The following is a 16,897-nucleotide window of genomic DNA, read 5'->3' as shown; positions in this document are numbered from 1 at the left end:
ATATTAGAGGTTATGCATTGTAAGTATTATATTTTTTTTTTCTGTATTGTATACGTGTTTAGATTTTTATCTCAGTCAATGATTAAATTCAATAATGTAGGTGTTGTTTTATTGATTGTTATTTTGTTTTATTGAGATGGTGCGATCAATTTATGCTTATTGATAATTTGCTACAATAACAATAGGTGTTGAGATGAACTTGTGGTTGCTATTGGAAGATCGATAGGTACTGATATGGATTTATAGTTTTCTTGATTAGTGTTGTCTTATATCAACTGGTTTATTTAATCAAATCATTCAAGGATCAATTCCAACTTTTCTCTGCATATAGCTACATGTGATCTTCATCTTATTGATTGTGTAACTGTCATATGCCATCTCCTCTTTACCTGAATCTTTTTACCTTTTAACAATTATTTGATGTAAGTTATGTTACTGTGAAGTTTATAACGGGACTTCCGTATTATAAAGTTTGGTTTTTATTTGACTACTACTATTTCTTAAATTTTATATGATATGTTTTTTATTTAACTACTACTATCTATTTGTTCAAATAGTTTACTTTTTTTTTTCTTTTGTAAATCGTAGTATTACATTTTTCTTTATTTGTATGTTTTATTATATTTCATCCACACATCTCCTCTTTTTTATTTAAAGTATTTTATTTTATACTACTACACTCATATTAAATATTAAAATAACATATAATCATCTGCTAAAATATGAAATGTTATATTGAGAGTAGGTTGAAAGAAGTACGGATATCTTTTTGTTGTTGTTTAATATATTTTTAATTGTTTATAATATTAGAAATACTTATTTTAATTAGTTCTTATCTGTAAATATATTTTTATACATATTTACTCTATATTCTTTATTTTAAGTTACTATATCTTCATTATTTTAAAAATCTTTTGTCATGTGCATAGCACAGGTGTTAACACTAGTTTATATAATTATACACAATTTTTCATAAAAGTGGTATACTGATTAATATTACATGAATAATACTCCCTCCGTTCCATAGAGACATTTCGTTTTAAGCTATCGTTTTGAAAAAATGATAATAAATAGTTAAAGTGGAGAGAGAGTAAAGTAAGAGAGAGAATAATGTAGTGAAGAGTCTTATCTACAATATTCTCTCTCTTACTTTACAATTTCTCCACTTTAACTATTTATTATTATTTTTTCAAAATGAGTGCTCAAAACGAAACGCCTCTGTTAGTGTGGAACGGAGGGAGTACTTCATATGTCTCCCAATAATTGTCCACTTTGATTTCGACATGAATTTTAAAATTTTATAAAGAAAAGTGGGTTGAAAAAGTTAGTGGAATATGAGTCCACTTTTAGGTACTACTCCTTTGTCCCTGATTAATTGTCACTCTTTTCCATTTCGATTCGCCCCTCAATAATTGTCACACTTCATTTTTATCATAAATGGTAGTAGGTCTCACATTCAACTATCTCACTTTACTCACATTTTATTATAAAACTAATATAAAAAAGTGGGTCTCACGTTCCACTAATTTTTTCAACTAACTTTTTTTACATTTCTTGAAACCCGTGTCCGGTCAAAGAGTGACAATTAATCGGGGACGGAGGGAGTATTAATTTTATAATAAAATGTGAGTGAAAAGTGAAAGTGAATAATTAATGGACGACGAACGAAAATGACAAAAATGAACAATTAATGAGAAACGGAGAGAGAACGTTAGTTTATGTATCTAATTGGATATATAGACCCTTTTATAATTTCGTTTGTCAAATAATTATTATTTGGAAACGCTATTTTGTAGTACCACTATAGCATAATTTTTCTCCAAAGCACTTTGTTTTATATGTACAAATGTATACAAGATAAATGAACTTGTACCAGAAATTTTAACGCATATTCAGCATCGAATGATTGAAGAAACTCTTTAATTTTTTATATGAATTTAATTACTTGTATAATTTTGTAGACATTAATTTCTCAAAGGTTAAAGACAGAGATAATTTATACTACTGCATATTTTTTCGAAAAATAGGAGCCTAAGCCCCTAGTGACTTCTTGATGGTTCAACAAACGAGCAGTACTACAAATATAACTGAAATACTTAGTAGAAGATGTATCAACGAAAATGAAGACGTAAGAAGTAAAAAACTATGCAACGCTAGTCAAATATACATGATTAAAGTGTTAAAAGAATTAATTATGTCAAGTGGCATGAAACTCATTCATCTTTAATTAAACGGTCAGACGATCGATCCATGCATTTGAGTATGAAGCTAATTGTCTCATCCTTCGATACGCCTATAAATTAGCATAACAAATAGTTACTGAATCTGCCAATACCTATGATCTAATAAGAAAAAAAGTTTAATTAAAACAAATTCTAATTTTATAAAAGTTTGACAAAAATTTATTTTGTCCACTAAAAATAGTTAAGTTTCTATGTTCCAGGTCGTCCAAAAAAAATGCTTCTATATTGTTTAATAATTAATAATATGAGTTTCATATTCTATTAACAATATTTTAATAATTTTATTTTTTATTTTTCGTTAAAATTCTCATTATTAACTACTAAAAGGCTAAAACTACTTTTTGTATGGATATGAATTTCACGAGCAACAAGAAATTAGAGGCCCGAATTACAGGTCTCAGCCCATTACATAGCTGTCACAGCCTAAACCTGAAGGCCCAACTCCGAGCCCAAGTTTTAGACGACGTCCTTTCTTTTGAAGGGTGCCCGGGGAGAGGCGCGAGCTCGGCCCAGCCGTGGCCCTTGGGCATTTCCGATTTTTATTTTTATTTTTTTTCTAATTTTTTTATAAATACACCATTTTTCCTCCATTTTTCTACCTCAATCCAAACCACACTCTTTTCAATTTATTTCAATTCAACTTTCAAAATATGGATTCCGACGATGAACAGTTTCAATAGTCATAATTAATTTATGCAATTTTTTTAATTATTATAGTCCAATAATTTTTATTCTAGTTAAATTAAAATATAAAAAAATATATAAAAAATTAATTTTTATTTGGGGCTTGGGCTTCCATTTTTGTTGTGGCCAAGTTTGTTGGGAAGGGCCTAAGTTTCTTTGGCATGTCCAAGTTTTGGTAGCTTGGGCTTGAGCATGTCCAAGGGGGCCACCATTGTGGACACCCTAAGAGCATCCACATTAACCGGCGAGCGACCGGCTAGCCGTTCCGCTCGCCGCCATTGTAGGCTGGCGATCGGCGAGTGATCGGCCAGCGCAAATTTTTTTATTTATTAAATTTTCAAAACACTATATATACGCGATTTTTACGTCATTTTCATTTGCACCACTTGTTTTAACAAGTTTTCTCTCTCTCTTAATTTCTGTACAAGAGCAATAACACAAAATGGATCATAACAACGAGTCTACTCCAGCGATGAGCGGGACTCAAAATGATGCCGCAGGGCGGTGGGCAGGGGGTACCGGGCATGCAACCCGGTATGCAGATGATGCCCGGTTGGGGAGCCGAGATGCAGATGATGCCACAGATGATGTCGGGGTGGCAGGCAGGGGTGCAGCATGTGCAGCCCGTGATGCCGGGGGGACAATGTCTATCGCCCCACTCTTGATTTTTGACTGCGTCTTCCCACACATCGACCCCAGTGGAGACTCAATTCACTGGAGATGATACTTTCTCCATAGAGGATTTGTTACCGGGCGTTTGATTCGGAGACACTCCCATTCAGACAGAGGGGGTAGGTAAGGGGTGGGGGCAGGGTCAGGGCGCACCGAAGAAGAAGAAGAAGAAGAAGAAGAAGGGGAAAAAGGTAGTAGGCGAGTCGTCGCAGCCGGCTGATGACGACAATGCACGAAGGAAGTGGACGGATGATGAGAACGCCGCGCTGTCCAAGGCTTGGGTATCTGTTTATGACGATCCACTCGTTTCGAACAATCAGAGGATCGTCAACATGTGGGCTAAAATTGCAGCAGCCTACCGGAGGAATTGCCCGCATGGGAAGGCATACACCGGGGAGGAGTGCCGGAAGGGGTGAGAGCGAATCAGGGTTGCGGTCTCCCGATTTGCGGGCTTGTACACCAACGCCCTCCGTATGAAACCCGGTGGCCAGACTGACGAGGATTGCAGGAGGATAGCGGAGAAAGCCTTCCCCATGCCGGGGCTGTATAAGGAATTCACCTACACGGAACTGCTATCTGGTGCTGATGGATTCCGAGAAGTTCCGGCGGGTGTCGATGCTGGCTGGCCAAAGAAGCAACGACTGAGCTATGCCGGTGATTACAGCGGCAACAGCGGCGGTTCCCATGACCTCCCCGAGGATGTTCCAGAGGAGTCGTCCCGATTGGTCAGAGGAGGGCGCAACGGGCAGCGAGGGCGCTGGGGAGTCGCCCAGGGGTCCCAGGAGGTCCAGTCGACATCCCCCCCGTTGGCAAGTCGGCAGCCGAGCTCGTCTTCTACGCGCGTCAACAAACACGCAAAACAGATGCACAAGATCTTCTACGAATGGAAGGAGGCAACTGACCCCGAGGAAAAGAAGTTTATTCACTCAATGCTCGAGAGTATGCGGGTCGATTTGGATACCTTCGCGGCATAGTTGGGGGGATCAGGTGCGGGCTCAGATGCCGGGGGTGCAGCCGGTGGCAGCGGGGATGGCGGTGAGGAGTAGAGTGGGGCGGTGGCTCGTGTGTGGAAGCCCGGAATATTTTTTTATTATCTAATTTTTTTATTTTTAGTTAATGTACTTTTTTTATTTAAATAAAATTAACGAATTTTTTCCGTATATGTGTCGTAAATTTAATTCCGTATTTTGTGTTTAATTCTGTAAATTTAGTTATTTTTTTAATAGTGCTGATGATGTGGCTAGCCTATTACTCGTCCAATTACTTGTCTTAATGATGTGGCAAGATGAATTTTAGTGTTGGATGATGTGGCAGGAGGAGAAACTGCCATTTTGGATGATGCTCTAAGAGTGTCCACTATACTTCGGGGGGAGGGGGTGGACGTGGGCGCGCCACGTTCGTGGCTTGGCCGCGGCGCTTGGGCGCGAGCCGCGGCCCTCCTATAGTGCCGGCCACGAGCCGCGGCTCCCCTTTTCCGAATTTTTTTTTTTTTTTTTTTTTAATTTCTTCTACAAATATACCCATTTTTTCCCCAATTTTTTACACCATTCCAATCTCCACTCTTTTCATTTTATCACCAATTATACTTTTGAAAAATGAGTTCCGGCGATGAGTTCCAACAATTGGTGGATAGGGAGTTCGATGAACTCGTTCGGGAGGTGCAACGGGAAGCAGAAGAGGAGGAGGCGGCGTTCGTTCGTTCGCTTAGTTCTATCATCGGCGGATCATCTGGCGTGACCATGTCGGGGCACACCATCGGTTGGTAGAAGACTACTTTGGCGATAACCCCCGTTACCCAGCAGAGATTTTCCGTCGCCGCTTCAGAATGTCGCAACGGCTATTCATCCATATAGCGAATACATTGGCGCAGCGGTACAGGTGCTTCACATTGCGCAATGATGCTACCGGCCGACCCGGGTTGTCGACATATCGGAGAAGTGTACCGCTGCTGCAATTAGGCTGACTTGCCTATGCCGGACCGGCTGATATGTTCAACGAATACCTACGGTTGGGTGAAACAAGCTGCTCGACGGCGCTGAGGCAGTTTTGTAATTGTATCCAAACCATCTTCGGTCCGGAGTATCTACGGAAGCCAAATGCCGATGAGTGCCAGAGATTGATAGATATGCACGGGCGAGTGCATAATTTTCCGGGGATGATGGGCAGCATCGATTGCATGCACTTTGGGAGTGGAGGAAGCTGCCCGGTTGCTTGGAAGGGGCAGTTCACATCTGGATTCAAAGGAAGACACCCAACAATGATACTGGAAGCTGTTGCTGACTACCGACTGCGAATCTGGCATGCCTATTTTGGTGTTGCGGGGTCGAACAACGACATCAACGTACTAGATTCGTCCCATCTCTTCAATAATGAGTGCCGGGGTGAGGGTCCGACGGTCAGATTCATGGCCAACGGGACGCGGTATACAACAGGGCATACTACTTAGCCGATGGGATATACCCTCGTTGGCCCGTGTTTGTCAAGACGATCCGGCAGCCGGTTGGGCCGAAACAATCCTATTTTGCGGCCAAACAAGAGAGTGCTCGGAAGGACGTTGAGCGTGCTTTTGGTGTCCTCCAATCGCGATGGGGCATTCTTCGGTGCCCGGTTCGACAATGGCACGAAAATGATGTCGCCTCCATCATGTATGCATGTATCATATTGCACAATATGATAATAGAGGACGAAGGACATTCTGCAGAGAACTGGGCACCGGAAGAGGGTGCAAGTACGAGTCACGGTGTTGCAACCGCCCCACTGCAGATGGGTGTACCGTGTAGTGATGCATACTTGATCCAACGGTTCGCCGATATGCGGAGGGAAACATCACATACGACACTGCAGGCTGATATGGTAGAAGAGGTTTGGAATCGTAGGGGAGGAGGGCGTAGAGCGTGATATGCGTTGGGAAAGTAGTTTATTAGAAGTCGAGAATTTTCGTTGTATAATTTTACCCCTTTGTATAATACAACGAAGATTTTGTTTTAATTTTAGTTCGTATGCATTTTTTCAATTATTATTGTATTAGAATTAAAAAATAAACAAAATGGAAAAAATTAAATTTTTGATAGCTTGGCCATGTCCACTATAGTGGGAAACATGGGCATTGGTGGCCCGGCCACGATTTTATGGCCTGGCCACACTTTGTGGCTTGGCCCGGCCATGTATAGTGGACACCCTAAGGGTTTCTACTTTCTACTGTGCATTTCAATTTTATCAGAAGTTAAAAACGAGGTCGAGAAGGTTGCTTTTCTTCTCCTCTCTTTCTATTGAGCTCGAGAAGTTTGTGTATATCAGTATATGTACGCACTAGCGTGTTTTGTACATCTGATTTTCTCAATCCCCCTCACGATTTTAATCCCTTTTTTATAAATCTCTCTTATTGTTTCACAGATACTGTGTCTCGATTTCAGGTTGGCTTATTAAAAAGTTCGTTTATGTTTATTCATGTCACAGGAGATATTTTCTCAAGTAGGCTCTCTCTATTTCTTAAAGAAAAAATTGAAGTTCAAAACGCAACGCACTCACCTCTTCTGCAGCTGGAATGTTTGATGATTGAATGCCTGATGCAAAAAAAAGAGAATAAATCATGGCGATTGCTTCTTGTTTTAATCCATTGAAATTCCATGGATGTGAGATATTTGGAGCTCGTCTTCATAGCTCCAGTATTCTTCCTGTCGCCCCTGCAAGTGAGTGTGTTTTTTATTTACTTTGCAAGGAACGTGTTTGTGTTAATTCGCGTGAGAGATAAAGTGATGAAGTTTCATTCCAGATGTTGCGATGAAGCCTCTGGCGATTGAAGCAAGAGCGAATCAACGAACGGAGAGCCCAAAAATTCGCAACAGAAGAACAAGGAAAAAGGTAAAACAATTCATCACTCTTGATATTGGGATATATGTATGCGTTGTTGATATGTTTTTGGACAGTTTAACGGAACAGCAGCGCGGCCGAGGCTATCGGTATTCTGTTCGGAGAAGCAGCTGTATGCAATGCTGGTTGATGATCAGAATAAGAAGTGTTTGTTTTATGGAAGCACTCTGCAGAAAACAGCGCGAAAGGATCCTTGTAACGGAGATATCATCGTATGATCGGAATGGGCTGAGTGTGGGACAGCGGTTGCAAGCCTTTGAAGTTGCGGTTGGTCGATATGGTTTCTTGAATCGCTAGAGATGTTCGTTCTGGTTTTTGCTTGCTGTCTAGAAGCAAATGTGTGTGCTAACTGTTTAATTTACCTTCTTTATTTTGTCGGAAAAAAAATGTCCTGCATCCCTTGTATCTAGAGCATTCACAGTCACAATAGGGAGTCGTCCCACTGGCGATCGGTACTGCTCCTATTGTGGCAGCCGAGCCGTGGGAGGGCGGTTGCGTGCGCCGAGGGACGGGCTTGGCCGTGGGCGGACGGCGCTCTCTCGGCACCTATTGCGCGCTGAGCGGGAGCCATCCCGAATTTTTAATTTTTCTTATTTTTTATTTTTCTTATTTTTTATTTCAAACTCTATATATACAAGTATACAATTCATTGTATTTCATTTTTTTAATATTTGATAAATACCAACAATTAAAATGAATTAAACTAGAGGGATTTTCGGGAGGGTTGTGTGAGGGCTGTGATGATTTGGCATGAGGAATTTTTGGAAGAATTGTGAGAGCATTCATCCTATAGTGAATGCTCTTATAACAATATGGTGACATGGTTAAGTAAATGACACAATTTGTTATTTTAAGATACTCCTTAGTAGATTACTCTTGAACAAACATGTCAAAGAAAATAGTTTGGCCATTAGAAAAATTGAGGATAATATAAAATCTTTATCTATGAAATTGTTGTGAAAGATTAAATCGAATAAGGGGTTTGTAGTCCAAGTCCTCGCTTTCTTTGTCTCCATACTCATAAAAAAACATCACAGTCTCACATTTCTAAGATGAATCTAGAGGCCTCAAGGTTATTATTTAGGCCCATATATATGTCCAGTTGATTTCATAACAATTGGGCTGAAATTCACAAATTCGATAAGCTAATTTTGGGCTTTTTCAAGTATTCGGGGACCCTTATAAAATCATGAAAGTATAAAATGAAAGTGGAGGTTCTTTTCATCCACAACTTAATCGAGTCAAATTTGGTAGATGGAAATTGGAAAAAAAAAAAACTCTGCACGTTGAAATATAAAAAAATGGATTTTGTGTTTGGTGTCCATGTATTATTATTCTTTTAACGGTCAATAACTATCACAACATGAAATATGCATACACAGTATTTTAATTATAGGGTTTATTGATATTTTCACAAGGATTAAGAAAATAATTTATTGTAAAACAATTAAGCTTATATGATAGTTATTTATTTTAGTAACCAAATAATTAAATAGAGTTATACTAATATGCTTGTATTTATTTTTTATACTTGTATGGTGAATCAATGAATAATACTCCTTATGTCCAATTACAAGTGACACATTTTTTTTTTCACACGTGTTCTTGGAAAATTTATAATAAATCATTTGTATGTATTATTATTTTTTGATGCATGGTATGTCTTTAAAAATATATGTAGGCTCTTAATCTCTCTTTGCTTTAAGGTAGATGTCACACTTTTCTTTATACTCATTTCGTTTCATAGTAGTTGAGTCATTTTGTTATTTTGGTACGTTCCATAGTAGTGGAGTCATTTTCCGTTTTTGTAAAAGTCAACACATTTTTTCTCACTTATTTTAATCTCTCTTACTTTATTCTCTCATCATCTCTCTACTTTTTTCATTTCATACTTTATTCTTCCTTTACTTAACCCACTTAATACAATTTTTCTTAAATCGTGTGCTAAAAAAAAATGCATCCACTATATTGGGACGGAGGGAATAGTACTTAGCACTCTTTGCAATACATGTTTTCTTTTCTTCCTTTTTTTTGGGTTCCTTTTGTGTGCTACTATTGGTGATTGCCAACCAACATCTACAGGATCCAGGGAGAATATAATGTTGTTTGCATTAAGAACATATCTATTACTCATAATTCTAGAATTTATATGTGATGTCGCCTTTTGTTATTCCAAAAATCTACTATAAGGCCCCAGTTGAAAATGGGGAATTAGAATCTTCAATTCTAAATCTAATGTTCAGTAGTATGATAAAAAAAAATATTTTGATTTGAAATTGAATTATAATTTCAAATTTCTCAATTTCACAGTTGGAATTTCATTTCAAACATAGATTACTTCACTATATATCCACAACACACCCAATACTGACCCAATTCAAAATATTTGGAAATTTTAGAAATAGAAAAAATATAGAATAAAGAAAATGAAAAATGGCTTGAGTCCTCCTATTTCCTATATTGTGTCTGCCCATGCACACAATGTAAGGAATTCTTGTAATCATCTAATGAGCGCAGCGAAAATTGCATACAAGAATAACAGATCTAGATTCATAATCGTATTGCAAGTTGAGCATGTAAAACACAACGGAATTAAATCTTACTTGTTGTGTCGTTATCTTCCATTGATTGTACGAATCCTGCAAGATGAATCCACCACTATCGAGGTCCACGTGTATTCTGATCCGATGCAGGAACAATTTCTCGGTACAATCGTTCTATAGAGAAAGCTAGGAAATCTCTTGTTGAACGTACGTATTCTTGCGCCGCTTTCTCTCTTGGAGAATTGGGTTTTCTATCTTTTCTATTCTCTACAATAGAGCATATATATAATAGAATAATTGTAACATTGGGTCAGGCCCAATATAATTATTTCCTATTAATCTAATCTAGCCCATTTTCTTTCACACAATGCATACATATACAACTGACACACATACAAACACTGCACATAAAACACACACCTCAGATGCAGTACACTGTACACACACACAAAATAAAAACACTTCACACAATTGTGTGTGTGTATTCAATGAGTGTGTTGTGTGTGTCCGTTAGTATGGAACATTTTATTTTCCAAGTGAAATCCCCTAATATATGAAATAGTGAAAAAGTGCTTTCGTTGTTGTGGAATAAGAAGCCTTCGTATCTTAATGCACGTATTTAATTTATTCGGAGCTACTAGAGCGAGATCCACTTTTTGGGGAATATGAGTCGAAGCAATAACAAGAATATTTCTAGTGGAACATCTTTCGCAGAGATGGTTCGCTAATAGACCAAGGGATAAGTAATTCGACACATTCTCATCCAGACCATGAATGTTTGGAATCCATATTATGCAGGAGACATTGCTTTTGCCAATTTGAATTGAAGAATGATATAAATTCGCCTATTTCCGGCATCATATCCATAGTTAGCGCATTAATCATAGTTAGCAGTTTCAGCTTCGTATCAAGGTCACGATCAATATTGTCACTAGCATCAATAAGAAAACCATTAGGCTTGTTATCCAGGAACTTGTTCAAAAATACCGTAATGAAAGGAACATAGGAGTTTGTTGCTAGGTATTTGATCAAATAAATAGGATTGTCAAAGTAGTATGTGTATTGTGTGTGGTGTAATTTGTATATCTACTGTGTATTGTGTGTGATGTAGTGGATATCTAGTGTGTGTTGTTAAAGTAAGATAGGGATGGGAAAGAGTAAGAGGAGGGAAGGAAAAGACAGTGGAACTAGTGTTATTGGATTGTGCGGTCTACATTATTATTTGTGTATAAATGGTTAAAAAAAATTCGTATTTAGACTTGGTTTAATTTTGGGGGATGATCCAAAATGGTAAAATTAGTCTATTTTTTTAAGACGGATGAAATATTAATTTTATAATAAAGTGTGAGTAGAATGAGTTATTAAATTGTGAGACCTATTTATATTTAGAGTGAACTACATACATGGTACCTGATCTTCCACTCTCGCACATAAATGGTACTTGATCTTTATTTTATATCGTTTTTTGTACCCATTGACGAAAATAACCCTAGGTACCAAATATGTGATTTTTTTTCATGGAGGATATTTTTGGAAATTTCAATTAAATGGTACCAAATGTGTGATTATTTTTTCTTCCTTTCTTATTTCTCCTTTTCTTATTTAGTTCCTTATTCTTTCTTTTTTCTCATTTTCTTCTTTCTTTTTAGTATTTTATCTTCCTTTATTTTTTTCTTTTTTTTCTCCTTATTTATGTTTCTTCTTCTTCCTTCTTTTTTTTCTTTTTTATTCTTTTTCTTCTTTCTTTTTAGTGTTTTATACATACATCTTATTGCATTATATAAATAAAAAATAAAATACCTAATTAAATTAATTATTTAAAGTAATTAAATTAATTGAATATTTTTTTATTAAAGTATTTTATACTCATTTTAAGGTTGAAACACCTAACTAATAATATTCAACTTTTATATCATTATAGTTCACAATGTTAAATTTTTATTAAGGCTATATTGATTAGTTAATAATAATAATAATAATAATAATTAATTATTATTATTATTATTATTATTATTACTACATAATATTATGTGATTCATAATTTATATAATTATACTAAAATTATTTATTAATTACTATTAGTTTTTAGTATTATAATAATATTATATTTAAATATATTTGAATGATATTAAAAATGAATTAATTATTAATTTATAATATCAAAATAATAATATTAATTGATAAAGAATAATAGTATAAATAATTGGGAGAATGAAAGAAGATATTATAATATCACTTTTGGGAATAAAATTGCATCAGGTATAAAAAATGTGATTTGTAAGTTTAAAAAATGATATAAAATAAAGATCAAATACTATTTACGTGTAAAAAGGAAAGATCAAGTACCATTTATATAGTCCACTCTTATATTTATGACAAAAATGAAAGCGAAGTTTTAAAATCCAATATTGATGTACCTGGCCTAGGACAAGAGAGTCAATTGCCGAAAAAGTAAATCAACCATGTGAAGGGCAAAATAGACTTCTCATGGGATGGGATAGGATTCAGACAATGTTACCTCGCTACACGTGAGGAAGAAAAAGCCAACGTGTTTTAGCACGCCCCGACGCCTACATGGCACACCACGTTAGCGGCTCAACCTCGATATCGCCGTAGCGCTTTCAAATTTCAATCCAAAAAATACCCCACAACGGTCAGATCCACTGTTTCGGCCCTCGATCCTCACCATCCGATCACCGCATCGCCCCTACACATAAAATAGAGTAGAGAGAAACGGTGGGAGACACTTCTGACAACATCTTCTTCCATGAGAGGAGCGAGTGTTTTGATTTTGAAATATTGTTTGGAATTTTGAACTCTAGTCGTTGTTCTCTTCTTCGGCGTTTTTTGTCAGTTTCCCTTAAAAGCCCAAATTCTTTAACAAACGCAGCTGTTTTCAAATTGCGTTACTGCATTGCGCTTTACTGGCTTCCTTCTCCTCCTCTATTTCAAAATTAATTTAACTTCAGATTCTCTCTCTCCTCCTTCCTACTAAAACTTGTGTAGTCGACCGTTTCAGCTTCTACTTACTAGAGCTTACGTCTCTGATGCTTTCTGCATACAACAAAGGTATAAACTTTCTCAAATTCTTGTTTTCTTTTCTGCTTGAGTGTGTGTGTGTGTGTGTGTATGTGTTTTGATGCTGTGGGTCAGGTGGTTGTGAGATTCTTTTCCTTTTAGCTTCAAAGTGAAATTTGAGAAATTATAGATTCCGGTTTCAGACAAAATTGTAAAGAGATCTGGGACCAATCCACATTCTTGGCTTAATATTGAGTCCTCTATCTCTCTCTCTCTCTTCTGGAGAGAAAAAGAGGAGGAAAATAAAGTTTTGTTCTTTAACCGGTATTTGGAAGGATCCATTTGAAAGGAAACACACTGAAAAAAAAGAGATTTTTTTATTTTCTTTGAGTATACTTATTTGGGGTTTCCTTCACAATCTAGACACCAAATTCTGCTCCATGGTTCTAGATTGAGAGTGTGGTAGATGCATATCAATCCATCATTGTAAGAATTATTTTCTGATTGTGAATTTTGCTTGCAGAAATTAAAGTAGGGAAACTGTGTATTGGTGGCTGAAAAAGGTGTTGAGTGCCTTGAATGGTTGGCAAAAGACAAAAGCAAGTTGAGGTAGCCAATGTTACAAAATCATTGTGTATTTATTGCATCAAATTTATTTGTTTAATTCTCTCTCCTCTCTGTTGGCCCATATCAGAAATTCACATATACACTCTAGACATATATGTATGTACAACTGGAGATGGAGACACCTATCGTCTCTTCAAAGCCAAGTCTTTTTCCCTTATCAAATACACTCTGAAGAAGATCGAAATTTTCCCAATTCTGTAAAGTTTTGTTCGTGGCCTCCCCACACAATGTTAGCCTCACAACTGTATGCCCTTTAAGCTATCCTAATCTCCAGAAAAATAGATTTAATCTAGGAGGTGAAATACGATATGTTTTAAAATAGTATACTTGAGGAAGTATATGGAGTTATTTGTTGAAAAGTAAAGCTACATTCTTTCTGGTAATTCACCCCCTTCTATGGTTACCACTCTTGGCCCTAATGATTGACTTATTTTCCTCTGTGTCTTGTTGTATTTCTTTAACCAAACATCATTTGCTGAGGGCATACTGGTCATATAAATCACCTGCTTTTATTGGACGGTAGTGACGGCTGTTGGGAGAGTTTATGTTTCACTTTCACCTCTCTTCCCTTTCTACAGTTTCATTATTGATTTCACTGTATTCTTACCTCTTATTTAAGGTATTACTTAAAAAAATCAATGTGTGTTCGTGTAAAATAATGATCCAACCTTAACAAAAGCTTATCTTTTTGTGAGTGGTCTCTCGTGTGGGCTTCAGTAGGTACTTTGTCTCTCATTTTCAGCAAACGAGCATTTTGTGATCATGCAAGATTCTTGAAGCCCCCTAATCTAGACCCACTTTTTCCCATTAATTTATTGCTGTTTTCTTTACATTATTATAATGAATGATGTATAATATAATGTTATATGATTGCAACTACTCCACATCTCTCTTTTTTTAATGCAACAAAACTGTGTGTCTTATAACATTTTTGCTCATTTGAGAAGCTATCTAGAAAGATCTGGTTAACAATTTGCATCCAACAATTTGTGTTTCTTCGAATATCGATGTTTTCTTGATATGCATCGGCTGTTTTTTTTGTGTTTCAGTGCTTGGTAATAGCTTGAGTAGCAATCATGGTTGATGGTGGTGGTGAGAGCTCTGCTGCTGATGGTTTGTCGACTGAAGAATGGCTCTCTTGCGCTCAGGGACTAGTCCCGAGGGCGTTGGGGAAGGCAAGGGAGGTGAAGGGGTTCCCAGGTAGGTGGAAGATGATCATCTCGAAACTTGAGCAGGTGCCGTCACGGCTATCTGATTTATCCAGCCATCCTTGCTTCTCGAGGAATGCTCTATGCAAGGAGCAGCTGCAGGCTGTGTCTAAGACGTTGAATGATGTAATTCAGTTCGCAGATTTGTGTGTGAAGGAGAAATATGAGGGTAAGCTTCAGATGCAGAGTGATCTGGATGCGCTTGCTGGGAAACTGGACTTGAATCTGCGCGATTGTGGGCTGTTGATCAAGACAGGGGTGCTAGGTGAGGTGTCGTTCTCGTCTGCTGCAACAAGTAGTTGTGCTGAGCCGGAGGCTGCAGTTCATGGAAACTTGAAGGAGCTGCTTGCCCGCCTCCAGATTGGCCATTTGGAGGCGAAGCACAAAGCGCTTGACAGCCTCGTGGAGGAGATGAAGGAGGATGAGAAGAATGTGTTGGCTGTGATCGGAAGGAGCAATATTGGAGCATTGGTTCATTTGCTGACCGCCACTTCGCCTCGGATAAGGGAGAAGACGGTCACTGTTATCTGCTCGCTTGCGGAGTCAGGCAGCTGCGAGAACTGGCTCGTCTCAGAAGGTGTCCTCCCACCTCTGATAAGGCTCGTGGAGTCCGGGAGCAGTGTGGGGAAGGAGAAGGCGACCATCGCCCTGCAGAGGCTGTCAATGTCGTCTGAGACGGCTCGTTCAATTGTTGGGCATGGCGGGGTTAGGCCATTGACTGACATATGTCACAGTGGTGATTCTGTTTCACAATCTGCTGCAGCCTGCACGCTTAAGAACATATCCGCTGTGCCTGAGGCGAGGCAAGCACTCGCAGAGGAAGGGATTGTGAAGGTGATGATCAATCTTCTTGATTGTGGGATCCTTTTAGGATCAAAGGAGTATGCAGCTGAGTGCCTGCAGAATCTCACCTCGAGCAACGATGATTTGAAAAGATCGGTCATCTCAGAAGGCGGGTTGCGTAGCCTGCTTGTCTATCTAGACGGCCCGCTGCCTCAAGAATCCGCAGTTGGTGCACTTAGAAACTTGGTTGGTTTAGTGTCACCGGAGGTGTTGATCTCGTTAGGGCTTCTCCCCCGACTGCTCCACGTGCTCAAGTCCGGATCCATCGGGGCTCAGCAGGCGGCAGCAGCAGCAATCTGTCGAATCTGCACCTCAGCAGAGATGAAAAGATCGGTGGGTGAGGCCGGGTGCATCCCGTTGCTCGTGAAAATGATGGAGTCCAAGGCCAACAGCGCGAGGGAGGTTGCAGCGCAGGCGGTTGCTAGCTTGATGACTCTATCCCACAATTGCCGTCTGGTTAAGAGAGACGACAAGAGCGTGCCAAACATGGTGGCATTGCTCGATCCCAGCCCTCACAATACAGCCAAGAAATACGCGATCTCATGCCTTACCCTACTCTCCTCGAGTAAAAAGTGCAAGAAACTGATGATCTCGTATGGAGCTATCGGATACCTCAAGAAGCTTTCGGAGATGGATTTGGCAGGCGCGAAGAAGCTTCTAGAACGTCTAGAGCGAGGTAAACTCAAAACTCTGTTCAGCAGGAAGTAAAAGGAGGGTGGGTGATCATGGATATAGTACTAAAATCAAAGAGTCCTCTCTCCCTCCCAATGATTCTTGTTGTTGTAAAATGGAAGTATATTTTTGAAAAACTTGTCATGTTGTATGTTTCATTCTCTAAATGAAACAAATTCAGCCATCTTTTAATATATTCAGTGATTTGAAATGAAATGGTGCCACCATCTCTGTACGCACAATAATACTCCTATTTGGCTTAATGAAACATATATTACCATCACTTGTTTTTGCGTTGTGCTTCGTGTTTGTGTTCGTGTTTGTGTTCGTGTTGCTCACATGCTGGTTTGTGGGATTCCTCAACCAAAATGGTTACAGTGATCAAGTCTTTTGGTGTTGCTGTGGTTGTGTGTTGCCTAAATTGGAAAGGACCACATGTGAATTTGACATCAGTGAATTTATAGTTTGGTTGTACAGGCAGTTGGGACTGTTTTTTAATTCTTGCAGTGGCTAATTT

General features: G+C 38.3%; 2 protein-coding genes and 1 pseudogene across 6 annotated transcripts; all 3 read left to right on the top strand.

The window, feature by feature from the left end:
* The first annotated feature begins 5,586 nt into the window (after positions 1–5,586).
* Positions 5,587–6,045, top strand: LOC125206277. Its single transcript, XM_048105553.1, has one exon. It carries the CDS (start codon positions 5,587–5,589, stop codon positions 6,043–6,045), a length of 459 nt encoding a protein of 152 aa, XP_047961510.1.
* A 724-nt stretch (positions 6,046–6,769) lies between these two features.
* Positions 6,770–7,867, top strand: LOC125208355 (annotated as a pseudogene).
* A 4,721-nt stretch (positions 7,868–12,588) lies between these two features.
* Positions 12,589–16,663, top strand: LOC125207083 (protein CELLULOSE SYNTHASE INTERACTIVE 3-like). Of its 5 annotated transcripts, XM_048106287.1 has the most exons (3): positions 12,589–13,081; positions 13,554–13,639; positions 14,707–16,663. In XM_048106287.1, exon 3 carries the CDS (start codon positions 14,734–14,736, stop codon positions 16,414–16,416), a length of 1,683 nt encoding a protein of 560 aa, XP_047962244.1. In that variant the 5' UTR covers positions 12,589–13,081; positions 13,554–13,639; positions 14,707–14,733; the 3' UTR covers positions 16,417–16,663. The 5 variants fall into 5 exon arrangements, with proteins under 5 accessions (XP_047962244.1, XP_047962247.1, XP_047962246.1 ...); XM_048106290.1 differs by lacking the exons at positions 12,589–13,081; positions 13,554–13,639 and adding an exon at positions 13,882–13,901; XM_048106289.1 differs by lacking the exons at positions 12,589–13,081; positions 13,554–13,639 and adding an exon at positions 13,909–14,036.
* Positions 16,664–16,897: the final 234 nt, after the last annotated feature.

Source organism: Salvia hispanica, chromosome 2 (genome assembly GCF_023119035.1).
Source record: "Salvia hispanica cultivar TCC Black 2014 chromosome 2, UniMelb_Shisp_WGS_1.0, whole genome shotgun sequence".
In the NCBI taxonomy this organism is placed as follows: domain Eukaryota; kingdom Viridiplantae; phylum Streptophyta; class Magnoliopsida; order Lamiales; family Lamiaceae; genus Salvia; species Salvia hispanica.
Note: the sequence above shows the minus strand (reverse complement) of the source record. Positions and strands in the feature narration are given on the sequence as shown.